The sequence below is a fragment of the Leptonotus elevatus genome, chromosome 3 (genome assembly GCF_054856555.1).
Source record: "Leptonotus elevatus isolate MCC_2025b chromosome 3, RoL_Lele_1.0, whole genome shotgun sequence".
Taxonomy (NCBI): Eukaryota; Metazoa; Chordata; class Actinopteri; order Syngnathiformes; family Syngnathidae; genus Leptonotus; species Leptonotus elevatus.
The window spans coordinates 11579219-11605441 of NC_141241.1; the positions used below are offsets into that span (position 1 = coordinate 11579219).

General features: G+C 40.7%; 2 protein-coding genes across 3 annotated transcripts in view; both read right to left on the reverse strand.

Annotated features, from left to right (window-relative positions):
• LOC147176941 (talin-2) overlaps positions 1-16946 on the reverse strand; it is a 74128-nt gene extending 57182 nt beyond the window's left edge. The window contains exons 1-2 of one of the 2 annotated variants that reach the window (XM_086070892.1): positions 16797-16946; positions 76-135 (exon numbers count right to left, since the gene is read on the reverse strand). The gene's annotated coding sequence lies outside the window, so the exon portion shown is untranslated. The remainder of the gene's footprint in view (positions 1-75; positions 136-16796) is intronic. The other variant, XM_086070893.1, reaches the window with a different exon arrangement.
• Positions 16947-17778: 832 nt separating this feature from the next.
• Positions 17779-20077, reverse strand: ddx28 (DEAD (Asp-Glu-Ala-Asp) box polypeptide 28). The gene is made up of 2 exons (XM_086071629.1): positions 18616-20077; positions 17779-18544 (listed from the first exon to the last, which is right to left on the reverse strand). The coding sequence occupies exons 1-2, from the start codon at positions 19884-19886 to the stop codon at positions 18145-18147; spliced, it is 1671 nt and encodes a 556-aa protein (XP_085927755.1). The 5' UTR covers positions 19887-20077; the 3' UTR covers positions 17779-18144.
• Between the last annotated feature and the right edge of the window lie 6146 nt (positions 20078-26223).

The window sequence follows — 26223 nt, forward strand, 5'->3', positions numbered from 1 at the left end:
AATCTCAAATGTGCTTCGTCACCCTCACTTGTTGTTAATTGCACACCATGACGCGTGCCAATATGCAAAACTTACCTTATCTCTGAAAGGAAAAGGCCGCCTTCCTCCCTCGTGCGTGTGCGCTGATCTTCACAGCTGAAACGACAAACGGTGGACTTTGAGATATCGACCCGCGTACGCCGAGCTGTTAAACGTTCAATTTGAATGCAAATTCTTCAATGAGGTGACATTTCGTGACAATTAACAGCAGCTTAAATCGAGTGAAGCCGCTTTAACACTAACTATTAAAAAAATGTTGATGTCAACTGTAGCGTGTTCTCCATGTGAAGCAGCTGATAGAAAACATGCTTTAATTGTGTGACACTGTGAATTTACATTGTTCTTGCCCCCACCAAGATCTAATAAAAAAAAAAAAAGTATACTTTTATTTAATTATTTTTTTGCTATGAATTATATTGAATATTACTGTATTTTATTTGTACTATATCGCACCCCTATCTAACCCTAACCCCCTATTCCACCTGTGCAGGCCACTAAGAAAATGACTGCAGGCAGACAGTTAATGACATGCGGCTGTAGGCGGTGACAAACAGCACTGGACTGTACACGCTGCAGACTGATGGAGGACAAGAGTGTTCCTCTCAAGGTGACTCCATGAAGGAAAAATGAAACCCGCTGGTGTGATCAATGATGCAAAGCGGCACTCGTTTGTTTTCCAAAGCATGCAGGGGGCTCCATTTTATTTTCATGATGCATGGTCTCGTCTGACGGAGCTTCCGAATCGCATTATAGTGGGGGGCCAGATAAGAGCAGCTGCGTGTGATGACACCATGCTGCTAACCGCTAAGCCCGCCTCCTTCTGACTGGGTTCGGGTAACCGTACGCCTCCTCTCCAGAGAGTCACTTACTCACAGGAAGTAAGCTTACGTTTCCCTACAGCCACTGAGACTCACTTTTTGGGTTGTACTCAGGAGGTCGAATTTAAATGATGATGGTGTGGGTAATGTGTGTTTAATTGCCACACAATGATGAATAAATGTGAGAAGAAGAAAAAAGTGTTTTAGTGCACACTTGTTGCAAAGGGTTGGAAAATTACTGGACAATTTCCATTGGAAGTTAGCTATTGATATTCCAATTTGTATATTATAGTAATGAATATAAACATTTTGCTTTGTCATAATCATTAAGCAGACATCTATGTAAAATAGATAGCTCTCCTTGCCTACATTCAAGGGCATTACGGTGATACTTTTCTTCTGCAACGTATATATATATAATAAAAGTACAACTTCATATATTGGGGTTGTTTTCATCTGGTTTATGCTAAAATATGCTCGCTCCCATGGAAAGGTTAAAAAAAGCCTGGCGGGCTGCCAAGCCTATAAAGCACTGGATGAAACAATGATTTGAGAACACAATGTTACTAATGTTACGCAAAAAAAAATAAAACTATATAAAAGAATAAAGACACGATCCCCCACCCCCAGAGAAAGAAAAAAAAAGCTATCACCTTACAAGAAAAAAGTCAGAATATGATTCAGTAATATTAAGAGAAAAAAGCCACAACACAATTTGACCATGAAACTGCTCGAGAAGAAGAACTAAGTCAGGAATTTGAAGTCAACAATAAGCCATTTTATGAAAACAAAGTTGCAATATGATGACAAAAAAGTTGGAATTTAAAAATAATAAAGCGGAATATGAGAGTAGAAGAAGAAATGCAGCATACTTGTCATAATATGGAAATAAAGATACATCAAGACAATAAAGTAAAACTGTTAAAAGCACAAAGTCTGAATCTAATGAGTTCTGTGAGATGCACTCATTAATATGCCATCTTCATAACAAGCCTCAAAGGATGGTGTCCTGAGGATCAAAGCCACATTAAAGTAAAAATAAATCCCTGGAAAGTGCTCAACACATTGTGATGGAGAAACACTAATCCTGCTCACTTTTGCCTTCAGGAAAATCAATGTGAGCATTCCACACAAAGAGAGCGAGAGTGAGCGAGCGAGAGAGCGAAATCTTATCAAGCTGAGGAAGTTTCCTTCCAAAAGCAAAATGCTGAGTTTAAAAAATGAGACGCAGTGTTAAATCAAAATTTAACAAGCTTGACCTCGATGAAATAAAATGCATAGAAGGATGGGGAAACCTGGAGGTCTTCATAGGTGGGGCGCAGGGACTAATGCCAGAAAGCCAAATATGCCACTGAGGAATTCATTGTGCAGACGATCTTTGAGGGAGCTCAGACAACGTGGTGCCCCCTTTCCAAAAAATTAATTGGAAAATGTCCCCCAATGTGTAAGTGTGTGTGGGGGGGGGTATGTCTCGCTCAAGGTAAGGCTCAGCATCCTGCCACCATAAAAGCAAAGTTGCGGAAAATATATTAACCAAATTCATCACTGACAAGCTTGGAGGCCAGATTTTAGGATTTAAAGGGGAAACACGGGGAAATGTCTTTTTAATTTTTGTATGCAAGTCTGTGGAGTGCTTGCCTACTCATGAGTTACCTAACAGTGGGGGTAATTTACATAAATACTACCACATTGGGTATCTCTACTCTACTCATGACATAACCTGCTCGGCTGGGTGAAGATCCAAAGTCATTTTCAAGCAGTGGCCTGAAACATTGCAAACTCACTAAAGATCCAGTGAAAGGTTTTTCTAAATTACGAAAATCTTCAAACCCCTTTTTGGAAGTTCTGATAAAACTGCCCGGCAACATTCAACGCTAACAGGACCACCATATAACTAAACGCCTCCACGTTTTTAGACCCCAATCCAACGAAGCCTCATCATTTACTTCAGGACCACAAATCTCATTCGTTAGCTCGCCATTTTGCCCTTTTTCGGAGAGTTGAGGACATCTGGAACGCAGCTGTTGCTATGCATCAAAAGTTACACATACACACATACATACCCACGCACACACAGACTGTTGCAACATAACGGCCTCAGCAACAGAGGTTAAGGGGTCCTGAGCCTTATGCCCGAGCACACCATTTAATCTGCTCGAGCTGCAGACAATCTGTGGAAATCAAACACCAACGCGAGCAGAAAGCTCTCACTAAAATAGGCAGAGATGCCAACACGCACACGCACACACAATAGAGTGCCACTCGTGTCTCTTCTACACAAGGCAACCAACCATTCGACACTCTCAGAGATTCTCACTGATTAGTGCCGCCCTTGCAGGGGAAGTGTGTATGTTTGTGTGTCTACTAATTCAATTACAGCCTCTCAATTCCTGTTTTGTCCAATTCCATGAATGGAATCAGCGAACTTACTGACAACTTGTTTACATTGGTGATTTAGATTGAGTGACAAATTACCGGTACATCAGTGGAGTATTTGTCAGCATTTGCGGGATGATAAAATTCCTAAAATACTTTTAAGTGATGCTAACCAAACTGCAACAGCGGAAACAAACAGCACGGACATTTTTCATAAACCGCCCCACCTTTAATTATGTTACTTAGTTGTGGCTGTTTACGTGTTCACAATCACATCGTTTTTAATGGTCCAAAACCTCTCTTTGTATTGCTAGCAAAACTGTGTGCGTTAGCTTATTTGTCCTTGTGGGTTTTGTAGTGACAAATATCCATGAACCCAGATTTAATCATTCGCAGGGCTCCCTTCCATCGAACTTAAGTCGAGTTAGATACCAAATCCCGAGTCAAGTCAAGTTAATTGCCAAGTTTAAAAAGTCATAAGAATGGCTAATTAAGCCTGACTCGAGTCAAGTCACATGACTCTGTAGTTTTTACACTTTCATATTACTCACACAGACTTGTGCGTAAAAGTTTGTCATTAGAGAAAAATTACATTAATAGATATTAAAAATGTGTGTAATCTTTCCATCACTTTACTGTCTTTTAACACATTAAAAGTGAACTACAATAACAAAAAAGCTAAATAGACAAAGCAATGCAAAAGGAGAATTAAAAGGAAGCTTACTAGCCTCAAAGCAAATCCGAACCATTATTAAAGAGTGATTGCTTTCTAAAGGACTCATCCTGCGAGGGTATATTACATTGGCAATGTTCCCGTGTCACAAGAATAAATAAAACAATGAATCACAGGCATCACCGTATGAGAAAGGCTGTGTGGGAATCATGACTAATGAGTTTTAAAGATCAAAAAAATTGATGTTGAATAGGATGGATTAAGTTTGCAGACATATTGGTTTCCACAGACCAACAGCAGGACAAGTCAACTAATCACAGCACATTGCTGCAAGAGAAAACTTTTACACGTGCACCACCACTTTATTTTATTATTTTTTTAGCCAGCGCCCATCTGTGAAAATAATGCCATTTTGCTGTTTGAAATGTTCAACAAATATAAGAAGACCAAAAATAGAAGGAATGTCAAGACAGTTTTCGGTTTTCAACTTCAACAATGTACCAAAGGAAACTGCAAAAAAAACCACGCCACACTGAATGCATCATTCTCAATGAGCTATGTTAACAAAACGCCAACAAAGAAGGAGAATGGTGCTCTTCTGTATTTGATCATTTTTTTGTAAGAAAACACATTTTATTCTAGAAGGCATTTCATTCTAAGGCACAGCAACAGGGTAAGCTGACTTTAGGTGAGGGGCGGCGTACACCCTGGACTGGTCACCAGTTAGTCACAAAGCACATATAGGAAAAACAACTGCACTCTTTGGACAATTTTGAGCCTATAACATAAATATTTTGGAATGTGAGAGGAAACTGGAGTACCCGCAAAGAACACACACGAGCCAGTTTTTCAAAAGTTCAGGACATTTTATTCTGTGTTACCTCCAACTAGAACAATTGCATCTTCACGACTTGATGATAAGACGACCTCAGATCCTTCCTTGTTCTGGTTCCAGCCAGTGCTGACTTCAAATGAACGAAGCAGCACACACACACACACAGAGCGATCGCTTCGCTCGCCCAAGTCCGCAGATTAGAGCCGAGCAGACCTTCCCTCGTGAACTGCCCGCCTAATCTTCTTTTGCATCTCAGCAGCAGAGAAACGCGAGTCCTCTAATCCGCCAGACAGCTGCGAGTTAGCGGACAGTCGGCCAACAGCTACGACAAAATTCCAATTTGGTGAGCAGCTATGCATTGGCACACATTTCATTTAGGATAAACGCTCTTATCATTTTCCATTAGCAGCGATTCAGAAGAGGTTTTCCAAAATGGACGAGTGCCTTTCTGGGTGCTGCGTGCAACAGCAGTGCATTTACACTTCTACGACACCGATGCCACCATCCCACCATTTTTCTCCCAAGCATGTTGGAGAACTTTCAATGTGGTTGTACTTGAGCATAAAAGCACTTTTGGCCTGATACATTAAGATCCCAAAAAGGAGGGACTAAAAGCTTCTTCACTTACTATCAACAGATTTACTGTTGGCAACAAGTGTAAAAGTGGTGGAGCCTGCCTGATAAAAAAAAGACATTTGCGCTGTTTTAAGCATTAAACATTTAGGAAAGCATCACAAGTACATAATGAGGTTTAAAGTGATGGAATTGGAAGTGCTTTAACATTGTGTTTAAAACTTGGGATAGGCAACCCAAAAGCTGCTCTGGGCTAGGTCAGCACCAAATGTCATAATGCGCGATAATGACTCAGATTCAAAGAAATGCAGAATTGAAAGGAGTTTTGTCAGGTTATGTGGCATGACTCCTTCTTGTGACTGGCTCCAAAATTGCATTACTGAATACATCATGTTCGGGTCATTTTTGTTAGTGGCATTTTGAAAATGTCTCAGAGTCTCTAAAAATCTCCAACACAACCACAAAAAGTCACAAAATTTAAAATGTATTTGCAAATTACGCCCTGCAACCAGAACCCCAATCAGGACTTGGACAATACCAAGATGAATCCATCTGAACTTGTACCACTTCTTGGAAACGTGGCATTGGCTATGGTGGATCCAAAATCCAATTTGCAAAAAAAAGAACAGGTCAAAGGCACCAAACACTTTCCTCTCCTTCAGCTACCAACTGGAGTGTTTCACTCAAGCAGCCACTTCAAACTAAGAACTTGAGCGGCTGAAACTGTCGTGACTCTCTCTGCTTAGTTAGTTCCCTGTGGGTAAATGATACAAGGGGCTCATTCTTCACTGATGAAAACATGTTGATGATCCAACATAATCATGAAGATCTACTGTTACAAAAGACCCACTCCAACTCTTAAGGCAGGTGCTTGTCTAGGCTGCGCTTGTGGAGACACTCGAGAAAATGACCAAAACAACACGAGAGATACCCCACCTTCACCCTATTGTGGCTGAACAATCCAGCTTAGACCAAGCCCCAGTTGCTCCACGCTGGCGGCGACATAAATGAAAGGCTGGTCTCTTGCTTGTCGCCCCGCAAGCTTTAAACGCTCGCCTTTGTTTGACACCTGTCCCAAAGGCCAGGAACAGAAAATATACCTGCTTTAGTTTAAGAGCTGGGAGATCATTTGCAGAGGATTTAAATAGCAAATGAGTGACATTTGCATTTAAAGAAACAAGTTGGACAATACGGAACATGATCCAACATAGTACACAACAGAGGTGTGAGGACAGTGTCCCAAAGGCGGATAATCTTTTATAGGTGTGGCAGCAGCTGCCACCTAATACGCTGAAGAATGACCTTGGATGTAACCTAATGGTATGACATGGACTTGGGTGCTTGGAGCAATTTATTTATGTGTAAAAAAAAAATAAAAAATACTTTTTTTTTTATTTCCTATTGCTACTGCACAACAAAATAATGTTCTACAGGCTTCTGATTGGTGAAATCAAAGGAAGACTCCAAGCCAAAACTGTATAAATCAAAATAATATCAACGCACATGGACGGTATACAAAATCTAGCCCTTGACAACGATTTATCCTCAAATATTGCCCTCTCATGACAACAACACAAAAAAAACTACTGGGAGGCTGTAATGAAGTAAGACTATGATATTCGATACCACCATACCATATGTCGTGGTAGTTGTCTAAAAACACAAAGTGCTCGGAGGGAAGACATGAGAACTGTAAAGCTAAAATTGACATAGAAGTTGAAAGAGAAAGTATCAGCTGTATGTTGTGTAGTGCAAAAGCTAAAAACGATCATACTGTTGTACAATTGTGACTTGGTAGAAAAAATTATTCACCAATTGACACAAAGTTTGGTCTCAAATACCCATGCCCAAATTTGAACAGGAAGTCAGCCATTTTGGGTCGACACAGCTATTTTGGGTGCATTCCAGTAGTGTGAAGTTTTGTGTACGTCATTAACTCATTCCCTCCCAGCCATTTTCACTGAAGCAACCCCCTTCGTTCCTAGCTGTCTTACTGGATTTTGACCGATTTTGCAAGGCCCACAAAATCTTGTGTTCTATTGCTATAAAAACATGGAACCTACCAAAACAAAGATTAGAGTCTCTTCTTTCATCAGGAAAAAAAGTATATTTCTATCTGTTTCGGTTTTGCAGCAATTAGCATTAGTATATTGCTAAGTTTCATCATTATTCACAAATCTGTTTAAAACAGTGGTGAAAGAGCTTTTTTGCCACATGGCCCTGGTTGATCTCGTATACACTACTGCCACCTGCTGGCCGTTTTTGTAATAACTACCCTTTGCCTCAACCATTCTCTTCAGTTTAGAGGCTGCATCAAAGCCTTCTGTATGCTCTAGCAAAAAAGGGTACTGATTTACACTTGATAGATTTTTCTTTGGGCTCCAAGTATCAACCTGTGGTATTCACTCCATGGCAAGTCGAGAAGACCATCTTAAAAATTATTCCCCCCCCCCCCCCCAACACAATGCCATGAAAGTTATTCAGAATGGCACAGTCAGGCGGAACATCAGCACAAGATTCATAGCTCGACTAAACACCCCCGGTGCCTTTTTCATCCCGCTAACTGGCTCGAAGATGAAGTGTCAACATGCTTGCAAGCCACGCGGAGGAATAAAGATAGGTTTGAGAAGTGGGGGAGGGGGCAGACAAGAGTGGCAGAAAAAGAAATGCTGGTGAGATAAAGAGGGAAGAGAGAGAGAGTGAAAGACAGAGAGAGCAGGCTGCTACCGTTTGCTTCGTCAGCAAATTGGAAGAGCAGCGCCGGAGGGATGAGGAAAGTAGAAGTACATGCATGCTGGAGAATGGTGGAAATACTGCAGTCTATACAGTATATGTCCACTTAAAGCCTTGGGGAGAACACTTTTGGAAGAGGAAAATGACAATAACCAACAGTGTACTAGACACTTCATTAGGTACACCGGGGCAACCAACTGGATGTCATCACACTGACAGGTGTCAACAGTGGTGGGCTGGCAAGGCGTTCTCCGCTGGCCTATACATGATCAGAAGACCGGACCCACATTTAGAACCTAAACTCTAATATTGTGCCATTAGCCTATATTGTATCACTTTATTCCCAAAACGTCTACTGCCCTCATTTCATTGCATTGCATTTCTTTTGGCTGCACTGCTGTGGTGTGAGTGGAAGGCTTTGACATTTTTGAGACAAAAAAAAAGTAATATTTTAACTAATTAAATAATTCAAATTAATAAAAAATATATGCTGCTATGATTCCGTGTGTGCAAGAGCCTATCCCAGCTGACACCCTGGACTGGTTGCCGGCCAATCACACAAACAAACCATTTAGGCTAACATTCACATATAAGGACAATTTAGCATCTTCATTTAACCTTTCATGCATGTTTTTTGGAATGTGGGTTGGGTAGTAAGATTCCGAAATACTCAGAGAAAACCAACACAAGCACAGGGAGATCATACAAACAAACACCATAGAAGAAGGCCAGGTTATTTCGCGGAAATGGGTTCAGTACTTTTTACAGAATTTTCTCAACAAAACAGACACTTCTTAGTTCTTCAATAAATTAAAAAAAAAAAAAAACCTCGACAGCACGTGTGGGTTTGTTGCCATGCCAGCGTCCAAATGTTTCTCATCTCACTGTTGGCATAAGAGGGGCGAAGGAGCACATTTCCAAAAATTGATATCTATGACTTTCATCTCAGGACCGGCACTTTACGCATTCCTCACTTGAGAATTGGCGTTTCACCTGCCTTCACGGCTGCACCGAGCCACATTTATCCGCACGGGCCACTTCATAGCGTTGAAGTGCAGCAGCTTGAATAAGAGAACAAGTTGTCAGGAAGGGACAAGGACAAACAACCACAGAAATCCCACTCCCCATCTGCCACTTACCAAGTGACATTTAAATCCATCTTCACAAGGCAAGAACAGCAGTAAAATTCAAAAATTCCACACATATTTTGCAAACCAAATTAATCAAGCCGCTAAAAATACTTGATTTAACAGCAGAAATGTTGAATTCCATGACATGTGTTAACCGTGGGTGGGTGAGTACGACCCCCCCCCCCCATTCCCACTCCTCTCTCTTCTTTCCAAGTAATTTCCCTGAGGGTACGCACTGCACTGGGGAGATAAGTAACCCAACTGAGGACAAGCCTGGCATTCTAACCCCCCCGGGTCCATGTGAAGAGAGGAATGTGACAATGCAGCATTTGTCTCCTTGCCAGTTGGAGAACAAGCTGCACACAGGCATGTTCGTATCAAACGTTAAGAGTTCACAAGGAGACGACATTCTATTTTTTTACAGTGTTTCAACTGCTGCTAGATTATCCCAATTCAATTTTAGAAAATAAACAGCAAGCACTCGGGGCAAATTGAATCACATTTGGCCCTAGTTTGACACTGTACAACACAAGTTCCCGAAATGCCAGCAGGTCGTGCGTGTGCAGTAGAGATCATTCAACTGCACCCATTGTGGTGTTCACAGAGCAAATAGCGGAACATGGCAGGTCCATGACTCAGAACCGCTCCAGTTTTGACTTCCAAGGCCTGACACAAATGCTCTTTGTATATCATTATTTCAAAAGTCACATATGTCTGGTTTGTGTGAAATTGATTGTTGAATAATCACATCTTGCTTGATAAATAAAAATGAGTTGAATTGATTTGGGTTTGAAGCAATAGATTCTGACTCGCGAGCGTGAATGGCTATTTGTCAAAATGTGCCCTGCGGCTGGCTGACGACCAGTCCAGGGTTTTCCCCGCCTCATCCAAAGTCAGCTGGGAGAGGCTCCAGCTCAACCGGGACCCTTAACATGTGCTGGTGTGGACGTTAAGTGAACCAGGACAGAATGTGCAATTCATTGGGCATCATGCATTGTTTCTGGTTTTGGTCCGAACCACAGAACCAAATAAGTGTGAACACATCTCAAAATTCATACATCACCATTAGCTGGCAGGATGCGGCAGATGGATGGGCTCCTTCAAATTGACTCTCTGAACTCTGTGGGCATGGACCACCCAAACTGAAGCCATTAGGTGGCCGCTAATATGACCAAAGTACATTAGCAAACATGGCCCCTTATAGCATGCTAAACAAATGAAAGGCTATCTCCAGCCCCTTTATAGCAACAAAGCTTTCTCAGAAGCTCTGCAAAATGCCGGGAAAGGAATGTTTACAGCTCAACACTGAATGCATCTTCTTCTTCTTTATCCTGATCTCACTTTCTACTCCCGGGCCTGGCGACGCTCCCATGAACTTGCCCTAAACTAATAAACACGGGATTGTTTCCCTTATATAGCTCGGTTCAAGAGACAGCATCACAAGGCTTTGAGAGCCCATTTAAGAAGAAAAAAATGGTTCTGGCCAAGCACCAAGTTGGGGCGCTGTCGGGGGTGGCGTGGGGGGAGGGTTGGGGGGGCTGACAGAATGACGGTCCTTCATTAATGGCCACTTAAAGCGCTATTTCTGGTACTTGTCATCAGCAGATTTGGATGCGTCAAGTTGGGAAGGCGGCACAGCAAAATGCACACAAAAACGTATCTCAACGTAAAATCTTATTGATCAATGCATCTTCTTGAAAAGAATTATACCCTGGAAATTAAGGTAACGTGAGTCTTATCCAGTGGTACTTTACGGCTTAAGAGTGTCCCAACAAACAAGAAAAAAAACTCTCCAACTTCAACAGGCAGCGCAAAAGGGGCTTCTGATAGACATTCCGCACATTCCGCACTAGTCTGTCGACCAGTAAATGGACAAAATGAACATGCTGAAAAGTGAGACTGTACGGGTGGAATATTTTGGGACACTTTCACAATAGAATGCCAAACACTACGACTGCACAAAGATTGCGCTACATAAATCTCAGGAAAACCAGCCTCAGTTAAGTCACGCCTCGTTGGTGAATCGAAGTGTTCTAAACAGATTGTGGCGAAACTTGGCAGTACCAATGTACTATCTGTCGATGACCACAAAAACTCCACCATGACATAAAATGATCTCTCACTACTTGATCTTATACATTTCATTAGGCAACACTGCGACATTTGAGCACGTCCTCCAGAATGGTGGCCTTATTCAGTGGGGTGACTCCTTCAGACGCAGTTTGCCGCCAAACAGTCGCAGCAAGAATCCAACCCTGATGGGAAAACCAAGAATAGATGCCCCAGAGGCTGCGGGGGGGCTGAGGAGACTGGTTTGAAGGGGGTGGGATGCATTTCCAGCACTCCCAGAAATGTTCCCTAAGAAAGCTGCGAGTGACTCTGCAGGGGAATTCCACCGGCGGATTAATTTCACACACCATGGTGTCATGGCCACTAAAATACTCCGATGACTGATAGAAATGTAGAAATTTGTCAACAAACGTGTTGAATAATAAGAACACCATTTGTTCACGACGTTGGGACTTAGAAGCCAGCAGCTGTCGAGGCAGCAGACGCGGCCGTGTTTGTCGCTAAAATAAAAAGGGGAGGGGCTATACCTTTTTTGGGTGATGGTCTCAATAGGCACTGTTTGTTATTTGCGCCTGTCTTATAATGGCAGATGTTTGGTCTTGATGTATGCCTTTATGGTCTTGAATGCACACCTAATGCATGCTTAGACAGCATCAATAAAAAATATATATTTTTATTCTCCTGATATTTACAAGCAGTTTTAAAAATCAAGCAATCACTCAGGTGTACAATCACTTGAAAGAGATAATGCGGGACATTTTATAACTGAAAATTCAGCAGGCCAGGACATCAAGGCAAGGACAAAGAAGTCCATTGATTACATTTTCAGTTACAAATCAAGTTGGGGAAAAACAATTATTTTAATCATAGTCGAAGGTGAGAATGATGGGGGTAAAACTTACAAAGCAATAACAACATATTTATTTAGAGCATTTATTTTTTAGGAGGCAAATAAGGATAATTCTTTTTTGGTGTGCTTATGTATAAATACACTCGGACAGCTGGAACAGATCATATGACAAATTGTTTTGGAAAAGCTCTTAAAGAAGACTCTTAAAATTAGTCAAATATAACTGTCTATCATTCATCTCACAGTCGGACTGCTACCTCGACTCTGAGCTTAGCAACTTTTATTATATACAAACTGGATAGAACTGAAACAATGAGTTAACAAGTGCTTCTTCTTTCTTTTTTTTTTTGACAAGTTGTTTTAAGTGAGCGTATCAAATGTGTGGTCTAGTTGAAGGCACAATTTCACGCTTTAAGTTTAAATTTTGTGTTACATCATCATGCGTTACCAGGCAGCTTCCCATCACCATGGCAACCACTACGGCTTTACAAATACTTTAGGACGAGTAGTATGCAGCACAAAAAAATGCACCGTTCCTCCACAAGTATATTACCTAATTAAGTTGTTCTCTGTTGTCATGTGTGCTAAGCTGAAGAAAGACGAATTCTTGGAAGTGGCCCTGATAGGAATGTTGCGATTTGACTCTCATGTTTAAGGTTATGCATGCAGCGACTCAGTCACGACAAAGTGTGAAATTCCGCCTTATCGACTTGAACTCGGCCACAAATTCCTCAGTAGCCACATTGTTGACCAAATTTGGAAGAAAAAAAATATGAAAAGGGCAAACAGAGACTCACACTCAAAAATGACATGCGAGTGACTACCACCTCTTCATACATTTCTGTCAACATCAAAGTATTAACATGTGTGCGTGTTTTGCTTTCTCCCTTTTATACCTTTATATATGAAAGATAAACGAAAAAAGGAAAAAAAGATAACTAATACTTTTCCTCACTTTAAACAGATTACAAGTATAAGCACCCTCCCACCGAATCGCTTCTTAAAATAAATTGAACCAATTCCATGCCACAATTTTCCATGACTTACATTATCAGATTCTTACGACTTTAATTCGTTCAGTAACCATGTTTGTAACTCAAAAGAAGACAACAACAAAAATACCACTCACTAGTATTGTACTTTAGTAAAAACATACAGTAATAACATAATTAAATAGAATGTAAAGAATTAAACAGTTTGTGCATCATGATAATTCAACAGGCAGTGCGTTGCTCACTCTGATGTGTGCAGAGTACAACATACAGACAGACATACTACAGACTTGATCATGAAACACAAGATTATAGCAAATAAAGTGCAATAAAATGTGTAGTTTTTGCAGACAATGAAGAATATATGCCTGTGATTACTGTTGTATGTTCGGTCAGCATGTGTTTGCTGCGCTTAAGGTATAAAAAAAAAAAGTTGTTGAAATTCAAAATACCCTAACGTCAATGCTAGTTTTCTTAGCATTTGCTTTTGTGTGTTAGCAGTAAGTAAGCGAACTTTTGTAAGACACAAAAAAAGTGACGTGGTTTGGCTAATTTTCTTGATTTTACATTTAGTTGTAAAGAAAATTTTAGCAGAGAGCAACAATGAACATCTTGAAGCAAGCACTTGGCCTCTTTTTTGAAGAATTGTTTGCTGCCACCGTAGTTAGCACAACTCAGACTTTTGCTCGCAATTCAAGATAAGAAAATTGGAAAAAGGCAACAAGTATCGTTGTGTATCTCGAAAGACTCGTGTATGTTTTACAATGAATTGTAGGGGCGAGTGTGTGTACAATATGTTTAGGGGCATCCAAACTGTAAAGTACAGTTCAAAAAGCTTATGACCCTTAAAAGTATGAGGCAGACGTGCTAACCGCTAAGGACACATGCTGCTCGTTCAATACCTCCCCCCCATTTCCTAAGAAGCAAAATACCTCATTTGAATATCTTTCCACAACTGTCCTTTACCATCGGACTATTATTATTATGACCGCGATCGTTACACGGCCTCTCTCACGCTCATGTGCATTAAGTTAAAAGTGATGAACACTATGGATCATTCACTTCCTTCTCCACGGGCCTGTTTTTATTCGGGGCCAAACAAAAATCAATAAATAAGCCATGTGCGTCTAATGAGGAGTTCCAGGCCACACCCCTTCACACATGACCACCAGAGGTTAGTCACCCACCCGAGGATCGTCAATAAACAATCGACTTGGTCACCTTTTCAATCCATTGAAGCTCACGTCTGTACCTTGTGATTTCAGCACTAAACATGTGAACAGTTACGGCGCGGCACAAGAGTGTTTCAGCATGCCGCTTTGAGAACATTAAATTTAAGTGGCAAATAGCATTACTGTTCACGGCCACTACAGCCTCCATGGATCAGTGCTAAGGTAATGAAAAAGCTCTTCATTTGCTCCTTGCCGACAAGGACGTCGGATACGGTTTGGTCACAGTCGGAGTTAATGGATGGGGAGCTGCATGTTAAAACAGCATTTAACTACAATGGACAGCGAGGAAATTTTCACACAGGTAATTAGCCGGACCTGGAACATAACTTGGAAATCGATTGTGCAAGCGGACAAAATACGCATTTTAAAGGAGATGTATTGTGCAATTTATATGGAGATGTTGTAATTTAAGTCACCAGTAATTTAGAGATGTGACATTAAAAAAAATATCTAAAAATGTGAAAAACAGTCTTGCTCTTCTTGCATTTTACATCCTGCCCAAGTACTGAAGGCCAAACACTCGGCTGCCTCTCCACAATGTGTGAGAATTCATTCTCCACTGTGAAAAACATGTTTTCAAACCACATAGTCACACAAGGCTTCCTAAAATAAAAGGCCCGGTTGATTCAGCTGCACTTTGAAAGACACCTAATCCAAAAATGCACAACTGTGCGCAAGGACACAGTTGAATATAGAAAAGGTTCGCCACCACAACGCTTCAAAAGCTCAGCCACGTGTTTAAATCTACGCATTCATAATGCTTAATGTTGCTTAATGTGTTTGTGTGGAAAACAAGGATAAATTGGATATTTTGGATTTAGCAACAGCTATTCACTATTCCTTCAGCAATCACCCTGAGAATGGTGAGATTGTGGAAAATACAGATATCAGGGTATGGGTCACCGACCTTTATAAAACTTACTGACTACCAGCTTGATACACTTCTGCTACAACAAACAACGACTGGTTATAGGCTCTATTAAATTAGCCAGCGATGTTCGCTACCTTAAATTAGCCAATGATGTTCATTTAATATGCGGTTATGTAAACTAGTAATGCACTTTATAAGTGTGAATGATCACAAAACTTTGGGCATTCTCTTTCTTTTACATGCTCTTTCCTCCTGGCCCGTGCTTATTGTTACGGAAGTCAGCAGTGATGGACCGTGTGAAGAAATTATCTCCACAAAATATTGCGATAGAGGAAAAAAAAATCTGCAAAACAAAATTAGAAAATTAAAAACTGCAATAAAAGCGAACCGTGGCATGGTGAGGGACGACCGTATACAAGCTATTTGGAATATTGCCCTTTCAAAACGTAAACTGTGATGTTAAAAAAAAAAGCATAAAAAAGTGAAATGTGCACCTCACTGGTGAGCTAATTGTAGGACAGGCCCATGGGCTAATCATTTGGCATGCTGACACCATGTTGGTAACACATGCAGCCAGCCAGAGGTGAGAGAAGAAGGTTCCGTTGACCTGCTTCACTTCCCAGCTCACCTTACACGACAAAAAAGCGCCTTATTTAGCATCATACTGCACAAACCAGGGACGCCTCCCTGATTTTTTTCCCCCTCTCCTTTGGCTAAAGTGGGCTTGACTGATACATAGAGTGGCTGAGAACATAATTTATAGGCTACATATATTTTCCCAATATCAAATCAAATGTTTGGCGGAGCTACACAGATTTCTGTGTCGATAACCTCGTGTAGCACCATCACTGACACAAACCTGCCAATAAAAGTGGACGATCCTATATTTGGATGACTATACTACACAAAGCATGGTGGAGTACTCCCAGGCTGCTCTACGGGAAGGGGTGTGGCAGTGGAACCATGGTAGCAAACGTGCATGGAGAAGCTGGAGGTTGAATCCATTAATGTGCAAGCAACACACTCTCATAGGACCCCGATAGCAAGCAAGAGAAACCCTCTTTCAGAGATACGAGGAAGCAATACAATGATTTGCGGTGGGGGGGTTCATTATCCCTACATTGCATGCATAACGCAGGGGTGGGGTCATAAAACAAAGTTGCAAACAATCCATTCAGTAATGCTTGACACCGTACATTAACATGGCGGGTACTCGTGCATTCGAATCCACCCCCCACCCGGTCCCTCGTCCGGGCAACTCTCCAAACAAAAGCCGGCAGAGACACCTCCCCGCCGGGCGTGCTGCTGCAGCCCGAGCCGGCGAATCCACAGGAGGAACCGGCTCGTCTGTATCAAGACTCCACAAGTTGCGCGTCGATTCAACGAAGCATCTCAGCGTGGTGGGAGCTCGCAACTTCACCGGTCATTGCACACGTACAGCAACACAACGGCAGCCACGCACACGCGGCACTGCTTCTTCTCCATTTAATAAGCCCCGATAGCTCGAGAAGGTCAGGCGGCTTTTCGGCGTGTGCCGCAGAAGAGGTGTGCGCCGCGGTAATCGGATTACATTGTTGCATCAAAAAAAAAAAAAAGAAGCCTACCTTCAGATGCTCCACTGGCGCATCGCAGGACGCACGGTGGCGGATACTTCCGCTGATTTAGCGGCAAAATAATATCCTGTGCGGTGTGACGGGAGATTTCCAAGTGGCCGGATAGTGTGTGTGTGCTCGGAGAGACAGTGGCGACTGAGTGTGTAATGCGCGTGAGTGCATGTGCGTGCGCGTAAAAGAGGAGGGGGAGCAGATCCTCCAGTGAGGGTACAAAAGGAAATACGTCACTTTAAATGGACCACGCTTTGTAGTCCATTCAGGCACTCCCGCACAAGCGTCCAAATAAATAACCTTACCACCAAGATTTTATTAAATAAGAAATAACTGATAATTGTTGATCATTTAAAATAACTTTCATATATAAATTTAAAAAATAATAATAATAATTTTAGTAGTAGTAGTTAATAACATCTATGAATTATTTTAACAATTTCCAATGAAATTCAATTTTAATAGGTTTGCAAAAGTTACTATATTTTCCCAAATATATTATTAAAAAATATATAAATGGTTACGTTTTCAATAATTATGCAATTGTTAGATTTAATTATTAATTATATACGCAATTCATTTGGCGTTAAATGGAGAATAAAGGCAATAGGCAAGACTGAGAATCCAAGTAAAATTCCAAACATTCTAATGGAAGCGACATGTTGACACATCTGTCTGCAACCTAAATCTCCATATTTCCTCCCAGTATTTAACCCCCCCCCCCCCCCCCCCCCACCCAAAAAATGTAAACGTCTCCGGGAAGAGATTAGCATGGGATTGATTCCCGTCAACTGCCCGTAATCCATAATCTGCGTGTCAACATTCCACGTAGCATCTGTAACGTAATAAAAGTTTCATTTTTGAGGCTCACACTTTGCTTTCAACAAGCTACCCGCAGCCAAAGAGGAAAGAAAATACAGGGTGGGGTCCCCTTCAAGATAAGGCTTCAAGGGCCATGCGGACGCCACATCAAGTGAAGGTGTAAGGTTTGGGCCTGTGTTTATTGAAATTGGAGACATGTATAATTAGTGTAGCATGGAGTGATTCTGCAGCACAAGCATGGAAGCCACAGGAATGCACAGAACACCCTAAAAATAAACATTAATTAATGACCTTGTGGTGGAGTAATCTTTAACAAACAAAAAATAGGATGACAGTTTTGTCCATTAGGCAATCTGAAATCAGACAAATGCTACCATCTAGTGGTGAATTACAGAGTGCAGCAAGGCCATATAGCAAAGGAACATTTATTTAGGGATTTTCCACAATCATAAATTAACAATAGAAAAAGGGTAGGTGAACACTTATTCAATTGAGTATGTTTTAAGTTGTTGTACAATAATGTCCATCACCTCAACTCTTCAGTCTCCACGGTTACAGGTCTTGGGTCCCGTATCTCAGACTCCATACCAGGCAAACTAGTCCTCCTCCGTGCCGCCATCTCTATCTTCTGCACAAGCTCCACCTCCCACGGATGCGTAACGAAGCTGAGCACCTCGCCGCCTTCGCACCCGCCGGCCCTCCCCACCCGGCCGGCCCGGTGGATGTAGTCCGTGTGCGACTCCGGGTAGTCGTAATTGACCACCAGGCGCACCCGGGACGTGTCCAGGCCTCGCGAAGCGACGTCGGTGCACAGGAGAACGTTGACCGTGCCTTTCTGGAAGCTGTGGAAGATGCCCGCACGAACTGCGGCCGGCATCTCCCCTTGGAGGCGAGTGTGCGGCACCCCCATCTCCTCCAACGAGTAGCTGTTGTGGAAAAAATAATTAAAAAAAACTCGTCATGAGATCAAGAACAACCAGAATTTTCCTTGACATACCCCAGCCAGTTGACGGTGGAAGCCTTGTTGCAAAACACAAGGACGGCATCCCCTCCTGCTCCTCCGTGTTCCTGCTGGATTTTCTTCAGGTAATGGTTGAGCTCCAGGATCTTATCTTGCCCTCTCACCTTGAGGAAGGTCTGCTTTACGTGCGGCATGAGGAAGTGGAGCATCTTACTCTTGATGACCACCATGCTGCCGAGATCCGTCACCTGGTTGAGGACGTCGCCGACCCCGCCGGGGAAGGTGGCACCCACCACAAGCAGCTGGGCCTTACGGGCGGGGCCTTGCGTCTCGCCTGGGACGCTGGCGATTTCGGTGTGATGCAAAATGTCCTCCAGCATGTTGGCGAAGCTCGGGTCGAACATGGTGTCTGCTTCGTCAACTACCAGGAAGCTCAGCTGGCTTAAATCCAAGAAGCGTCTCCGCAGGGCTTTGACCAAAGCACCCGGTGTGGCTACTAAAATGTCAGGAACGCTTTGCTTGAACACCCCCTTGATGTGCCCTACACCTCGCCCGCCTCCTATGGTCCGCGTCACCATTCCCAGTGGGGCACACAGTCTCCTGGACACAGACGCCACCTGTTCAGCCAGTTCTCTGGAGGGTACCACAACCACAGCGTGGATTTTAGAAGACCCCTCCTCATATACCTCATCATCCACATGCAACTTGTGCACAATTGGCAGCAGATAGCTCAGCGTTTTCCCACTTCCTGTTTCGGCTGCACACAGGATGTTGTGACCCCTCATCACCTTGGGGATGGTTTGAAGCTGTACAGTAGTGGGATGAGTGATGTTTAAGCGTTCTAAAGTCTCTACCAGCTCCTTGGAGATATGTAGATTATGGAAAGTCCTCACTGGCTTTATAATATCCCCTTCCTGTTCGCTTCCAGACACAAATGGCGCGACAGATTTGATGTTGTTGACGGTGAAATAATCCCCGAATGACTTTTTGTGCTTCCATCCTTTGGAGCAGAGTGTAGGCTCGTCAAATTTGCCGTGCGTGTATGCTGCAGACTGGTTCAAACTGGGGTTCCTACTCTGTATGAGGAGTTTGCCAGCTTTGCTGGTGTTGATGTTGTTCTTGCCTCGGGTTTGCTTCACATTCTCAATGCGATTCTGCATAGAGCGAGGGACGCGAATGACAGGGATCTCTTCCGGAGAGGCCGCGCAGACCGAAAAATAAACACGATCGGTCGAGAGACAGTTTATTCTAGTCCGGTAAATTCTGGAAGAAGCTAGAGCTGAGTAGCCGACCTTCAGAGACCACATTCTGGTAACGTGAATGCGAGCCTGCTAGAAGCTAAAATTTTGCAACGAAGAAGTGTGAATAAAACATGGAGTTACCTCATAAAACAAAGCGATTAATCCACCGGGGGACTTCATCAATTAATCAAAAAAGCAACTGTAATGTGTTTCCAAAACGCCCTAAAAAACAAACGCGACGACCATGCGTAAGGCGATTATTGATGACGAATGTGGGCGGACGCGGATTGGTGACGTAGTTATTTATTTATTTGCCTCTGTTTAAAAAAAACCCATTGCAGTACTATTCAAAACCCCATTAAAACATATTTATCTACGCTTAAGAACAATTGTATAAAAAGTACATATAAATCGCGTATCTATAATAAGTATTTTCACAGAAGAAAAATAGTTTTCGCGAACACACACAAATTTAATTGATTACCTTCATATTTCAAATAGATTTTCAAGTGAGGCACTGACATTTAGATCCCAAACACACAAACATACTTGTACTGATTGATACAGTTGGGCTTGAACAATCAGAAGTCTACAGAATCTGCTTTAATTACTGCAATTGTTCATTTACTTGTTTTGTTTTTTAATTCATGTTTTACTCAAGTTCCAATCTCACCCAAGGGGTTTGTGTTCTTATACATTTGATTATATAATTAACAGAAAGGAATATTTATTTATTTATTTATTTAATTAATTAATTAATTTATTTATTTATTTATTTATTTATTTATTATGTTATTCTTTTATTCATTTATTTATTTATGTGGTTGATAAAGTAGCCTACATGTGTATTTTTCATTATCAAGAGAAGCGGAGCACAGTGCTGAGCTTTGTGGTTATAATTGTTCATTATTCTTATTGTTTCTTTTACGACTTATTAGTTTACGTTGATTTAAAAAAAAAAAGTATTTATTTATTTATGTATTTATTCATTCATTTGTTTATTTATTTTTTTATTCATGTGATTGACAGACTAGCCTACATGTGTATTTTTCATTATTAAGAGGAGGGGAGCATTGTGGTTAGAATTGTTTATATACTCCAGCTTTCTCCCACATGCCAAAAACATACTTGAAGACAAATTGGTGTGAACATGAGTGTGAATGCTTGTCTACATACAGTAGGTGAATGTGATTGAATGGTGACCAGTCCAGAATGTACCCTCATGAGGCCCAGCTATAGGAAAATGATGGCTGTGAATTTGTTGGCCTTTCCTTTAATATTGTAATCCATACAGCAATGTTAAAAGGTGTCAATCAACTGTGGTCAGGCAAGCACTGATCCTGCAGTATTGCAATGAGAACATTCTAAAGTAGACTTTTATTAATTTTTTTCATGACTAATTAAAGTTTTAAGGTTGGTTAGTCTTTGTGTGCCTGCCCCTGGGATTCTTAGGGGGATAATCCAGTGTTGCTGTTACGCCACTGGACATTTAAAATAATAACAGGTCACTAATCTCCTTTTAGTACCAAGAGAAAGGGGTCCGAAAAGTGGGTTACTTTTTTGAATGTGTTCATCAACATGTTTCAGTCGTCACATTTACTGTATGTGCTGCTGGCTGTTGTCGAATTGATTGCACACATGCTGGTGTGCTGAATGAACTCAGCCCCAGTCATTGATTATCAGTATCATCAAGTCTGTCACAAATTAATGTTGCGACTGTTGGAATCTGAACTCCACCCAGGAATTGTATTTCATTCTAGTTAGGAAATACACTGTGTTTCTGAGTTTTATCACGTTATTTGGGCCTTCAACCTGCTCATCAAAGCAGTTTCACCAATTGACCACTAAGGGGAAGCACAAACCAACAACTCGCCAGTGCACTAAGCGTATGTCCCTGTATAAAATTGGAGAATTGAAATAGCAACATAATGTCAACTTACTCTTCTCATATCACACACAATGTATATTTCAAAACTATGTTTGGTTCATTACGGATTCTAAGTTGTCCTTAGGTGTGAATGAGAGTGTACATTCTTGTTTGCCTGCATGAGTCCTGTAATCGAGTGGTGACAAATCAAGGGTGTACTCCCCCCTCTCACCTAAAATCATTGGGATAGTCCCCAGCTCACCCTTGACCCCCGATAAGTGATTTTAGGAAATGAATGGATAGAGGGGGTTCTCAATTATTTGTTTCTTGGAAATTCATGGTTCTTGTAGTAAATGAATCTACTGTGTTGGTCATAATGTTGAAGTCATGGGAATAGGCTACGCCATGTATTTGAGTGTGTTTAAGTTTTGAGAGGGACCACATTTCTAAGATTGGGGAAACCCTGCTGTGTACTCTATTAGACATCTTCCACAAATCATTTTGCTGGCATTTATTGCCTCAGTGAGTCCTTATCTGTCCACATTCTAATACAGGACTGCACGTAACTTGATATTTGTTGACATTTAGCAAACACCTGTTGCGTAGGTGCTTACGTTTGCTTTTTTTGCAGCAAGTGTGTGTGCAAATCCTTGAAAGGAGAGCGACGCCTTGAAAGCACACAAAAATAGTGTGAAATGGGGGGAACGATGCTGCTTGCTTGTGTTTTTCTTCTAACTTTTCTCTCGAACAAACCACAACGGCAGCCTCCCACACAAATTCTGCCTTTAAATGTCATCTGCGATGATAAGAGGTGCAGGTAAAATTCAAATGTGACATGGGTGTGTACGCAGAGGAGAAAGTTCAAGCCCTGTCAGGTGAGTGCCACAAAGAAGCCACAAAGAAGGATATCGATTATTAAAAAAGTTTGTGTGTGAAACTAGCTTCAGAATAAAAACAGTGTTTAAACAAATGAGTAAACATTCAAGTTGCATTTCTATCTAAACATGAAGAAAAAAATGCATCAAATTTAACCATTCCTATGTAACTCTCCACAGGTGACAAAAGTTAGGCTAGAAAGAGTTGTAATACAGCTAAATATCTTTTCAGTGACTCACTAGTAAGCAAAATATTCAAAAGTATTTTTCAGTTAAATGTTTGAGCTTGCAAAGAAAAATGCAACACAGATGCCTGTGACTATTCTCATTCATCCAAGTCATTCTTTTCTCAAGGCAGTGAATCGATTGCATCCGGACAGTTCTTGGTTGTTGTAGATGTTTCATCTCTCATCTGAGCAAACTTCATCAGTTCATGCAACAAGGCTCGGTTAGGACTGCACCAGCTTCACATCTGTAACATAGCCATGAAACAGTTCTCAGAAACATTGCTTGGAGCCTATGGCTAAATATCAGAGTAACAACTGACAGGAAAGCAATGCAAAGTACTTTCATTTATACTGTAATATAAATGTTTGAGTTGATAAAGAAAAATGCAACACAGATGTGAAACGGTTCTTGGAGCTACCTCGATATTAGTCCATTGACTCACAGGAAAGCAGTATTTTTCAGTTTAACCGCTAAATTGCATATACTTTGTAGTAAAAGTTTGTGTTTTACAGAAAAATGCCATTTAGATATGAAGCGGTTCCCAGAAACACAACTTGTAGCTAAATATCAGTTAGCAACAAAATTATTTAAACTTTTTTTTCTTCGTTCATACAGTAAATGTTTGAGTTTATAAAAATGAACACAATAACTTATAATGCAAATAACCATTCGTTCAGTGGCTGACGAGAAATTAAAATATACATAATACTGTGTTTATCAGTTTACACAATAAATGTTTGTGTTTGAGTTTGGCAAGAAAAATAAAAGACAGATGTGAAACATACACTTTTTTAATCCAAACATTTATTTAATGTTTCCCTAACCTGGCTAATTTTAGAGTAAACATCCTTTTGTATGAGTGGAGTGTTTTTCTTTTAGATGTGAATGGCACAAGAAAGTGACAAAAAAAACAGTGTGCAATTTGTTAGCAATATTGAAATGTTTGCCATTGTCATCGCTTAAATTATTTTAATTATTCATGTTCACAATCTTGGAAAATTGTGAGGAAATTCAACCGATTGTTCTGAATGACATTGTAACTATGAGATTTGGAACTCTCATCAAATCATTTTGGACATTGATATACTGTACGTATTGATAATATGTACTACTGTCATGTTCGGCTAAAATATTCTAAATTTAAGTGACTATAATTCAATGTATTTTGCAGCAGTTTAAGAGGTTTGCATATGCTGTCGGTGAACATGATGTTTTTGCATGGAAATAAAAGACCACAGGAAATGTGATATTGATGCTTTCAGATGTCTTCTGTGCACTGAACGCCCACATGCATCTGGCCTCGGTGTCACAAATAAGCGGGTGCTGTCTACGACGAATGTGTCTTGTCTCAAGAGAGAGTTTGGAAGTGTTTCAATATTACAAATGCTCTTTTTCAACTGAACAAGTGAAATATGTACAGTAAAATTTGTCTAGGTCTCTCTCTCTCTTTTTTTATTTTAATTTGTAATTTTTTTTTTTAGCAATGCCATAACAGCTTTATATGACTCGAATGGCATTCTGGATGCAAATGCCAAAATCACTGTAACAAAAAGTTAACAAAACAAAGAAGAGCATTGTATGTACTTGTGCTGCAAATTATAATAAAACGCAACACTGCACTCACCCAAATTAACTCTATAAAAAAATTATTATGAAAGTTATGACATTACACTTCAATAATTATATGTTTATGACTGACTGAAATAGCTTTAAAGCTTTGTTGCAGAGCTTATCTGATGGCGGCACACCTTTTGATCAAATGAAAACATGGCTCTCATTTCCACACTGATGCATAATAGAAGAGCACATCGATGTTTAAGGCATCAAAACAACTCATTATAGCTTTAGAGTGCAATAGCCTGTGTGACTGTGTGTGTAGTTGTGTATGGCCGCCGGATCGCAAGTGAAGATTAACCTGAACCTGAAGAGATGATGGGTTGGATGCAAACAGAAGGGTTAAAAGGAGTGGGGAAAGCCTGTACAAACGGATTTATATTAGGCCTACTTTATCTTAGCTGCAGATTTTCGTCACAGGAAATTCCAGGAATTGAATGTCGATGAAAGGCAGTACTAAAATAACATTTTATTTATACATTTATTACTCATCAAAAAGGTTACTGTATCACTTTTTCTGCATTTCGCATTTTTATTTAGTGACATCATGGTCTTAATTATTGAATTGCATGCAATTGTCCACAAGATGTTTACACCAAGTACCAACTCAAAAAGTAGGCTACTTGGCACCCAAAGTAACGCCACATTAACCAACATTAAAATACGGAAGTGTACGAGGCTCGTAATAGATTGCGCTCAGCAAAAATAAGGCTGAGATTTTAGTTCTGAAAAGTATGCAATGTTCAATATTATTGTGAGCCATTGGAACAACAAATGTACCGTACTGGATTAAAAAAAAAAGTCCCTGTAACATTACAAAATTATGTACGGTTTATATAAATTCAGTAATTCACTAATTATTTTGCATACCACTAGAGGGTGCCCACATACACTCGTGATAAGTACAGCTCACTGCCTAACATTCTGTCCTTATTAACATTAGAGAAACAAAAAAGAAATATAGATCAGCTTAAAGCTTAACTTTATATACATAACTTCAATTAATACTAATTAATAAATTTTTTAATAACGTTTTTAGTCTGCCACAGAAAATATTTTAATTGCATCAATTTGCCAAAATGGGGATCTGGCTGGCTGAGTGGTACCGTAGCTTGCCTTCGATGCAGGTGGCTTGGGTTCACTTCCTCACCCGGGCCGGGGAGACCATGTTTGTATGTGTGCGTGCGTGTTTGTGTGAGTGAGTGTGCTAAAAAAAAAAAAGAGAGACCAAAATTTAAAAAACAAAAACGGATCACTGTCTACCACCTAAGAAAACAAAAAGAAGAATTATAAATCTGCTGCATAACATTAACATTGCTTATTTTCCCTGGGCACACTCTTGACAGTGACAGCACACTGCCACCTACTGTACTGGATGTGTTGTTACGCTTTATTCTTGTATGCCCCCCCAAATGTTCCCTGGGGTCACATAATAAATGTAATAATAAAATTGGCTGAAAAGTATTTTAATATTTTTCCTTAGTATTACATATGAACATTGAAATGTTTTAATCAATTGTATTAAACAATGAGTCAAACATAATTATGTCATCAACAATACAAACAGTGAAAATATAACGAGACAACTGTTTTATAATTAAAACTGAACGATTTTACACTTACACTTACACTTACACTTACACTTATTTGTTTTAATTTTAGTTTTATCTAATTTTAATCTAATTAAATTATAATGAAACGAGCGATTATTATATGCCTAAAATCCATTTGTAACAAGTGGTGCCCCTAACTGGCGCTCGCAGTCGTCCCCAGCAACAAGCGTGCGTGTTGTGCGTGCGTGCGTGTTGTGCGTGCGTGT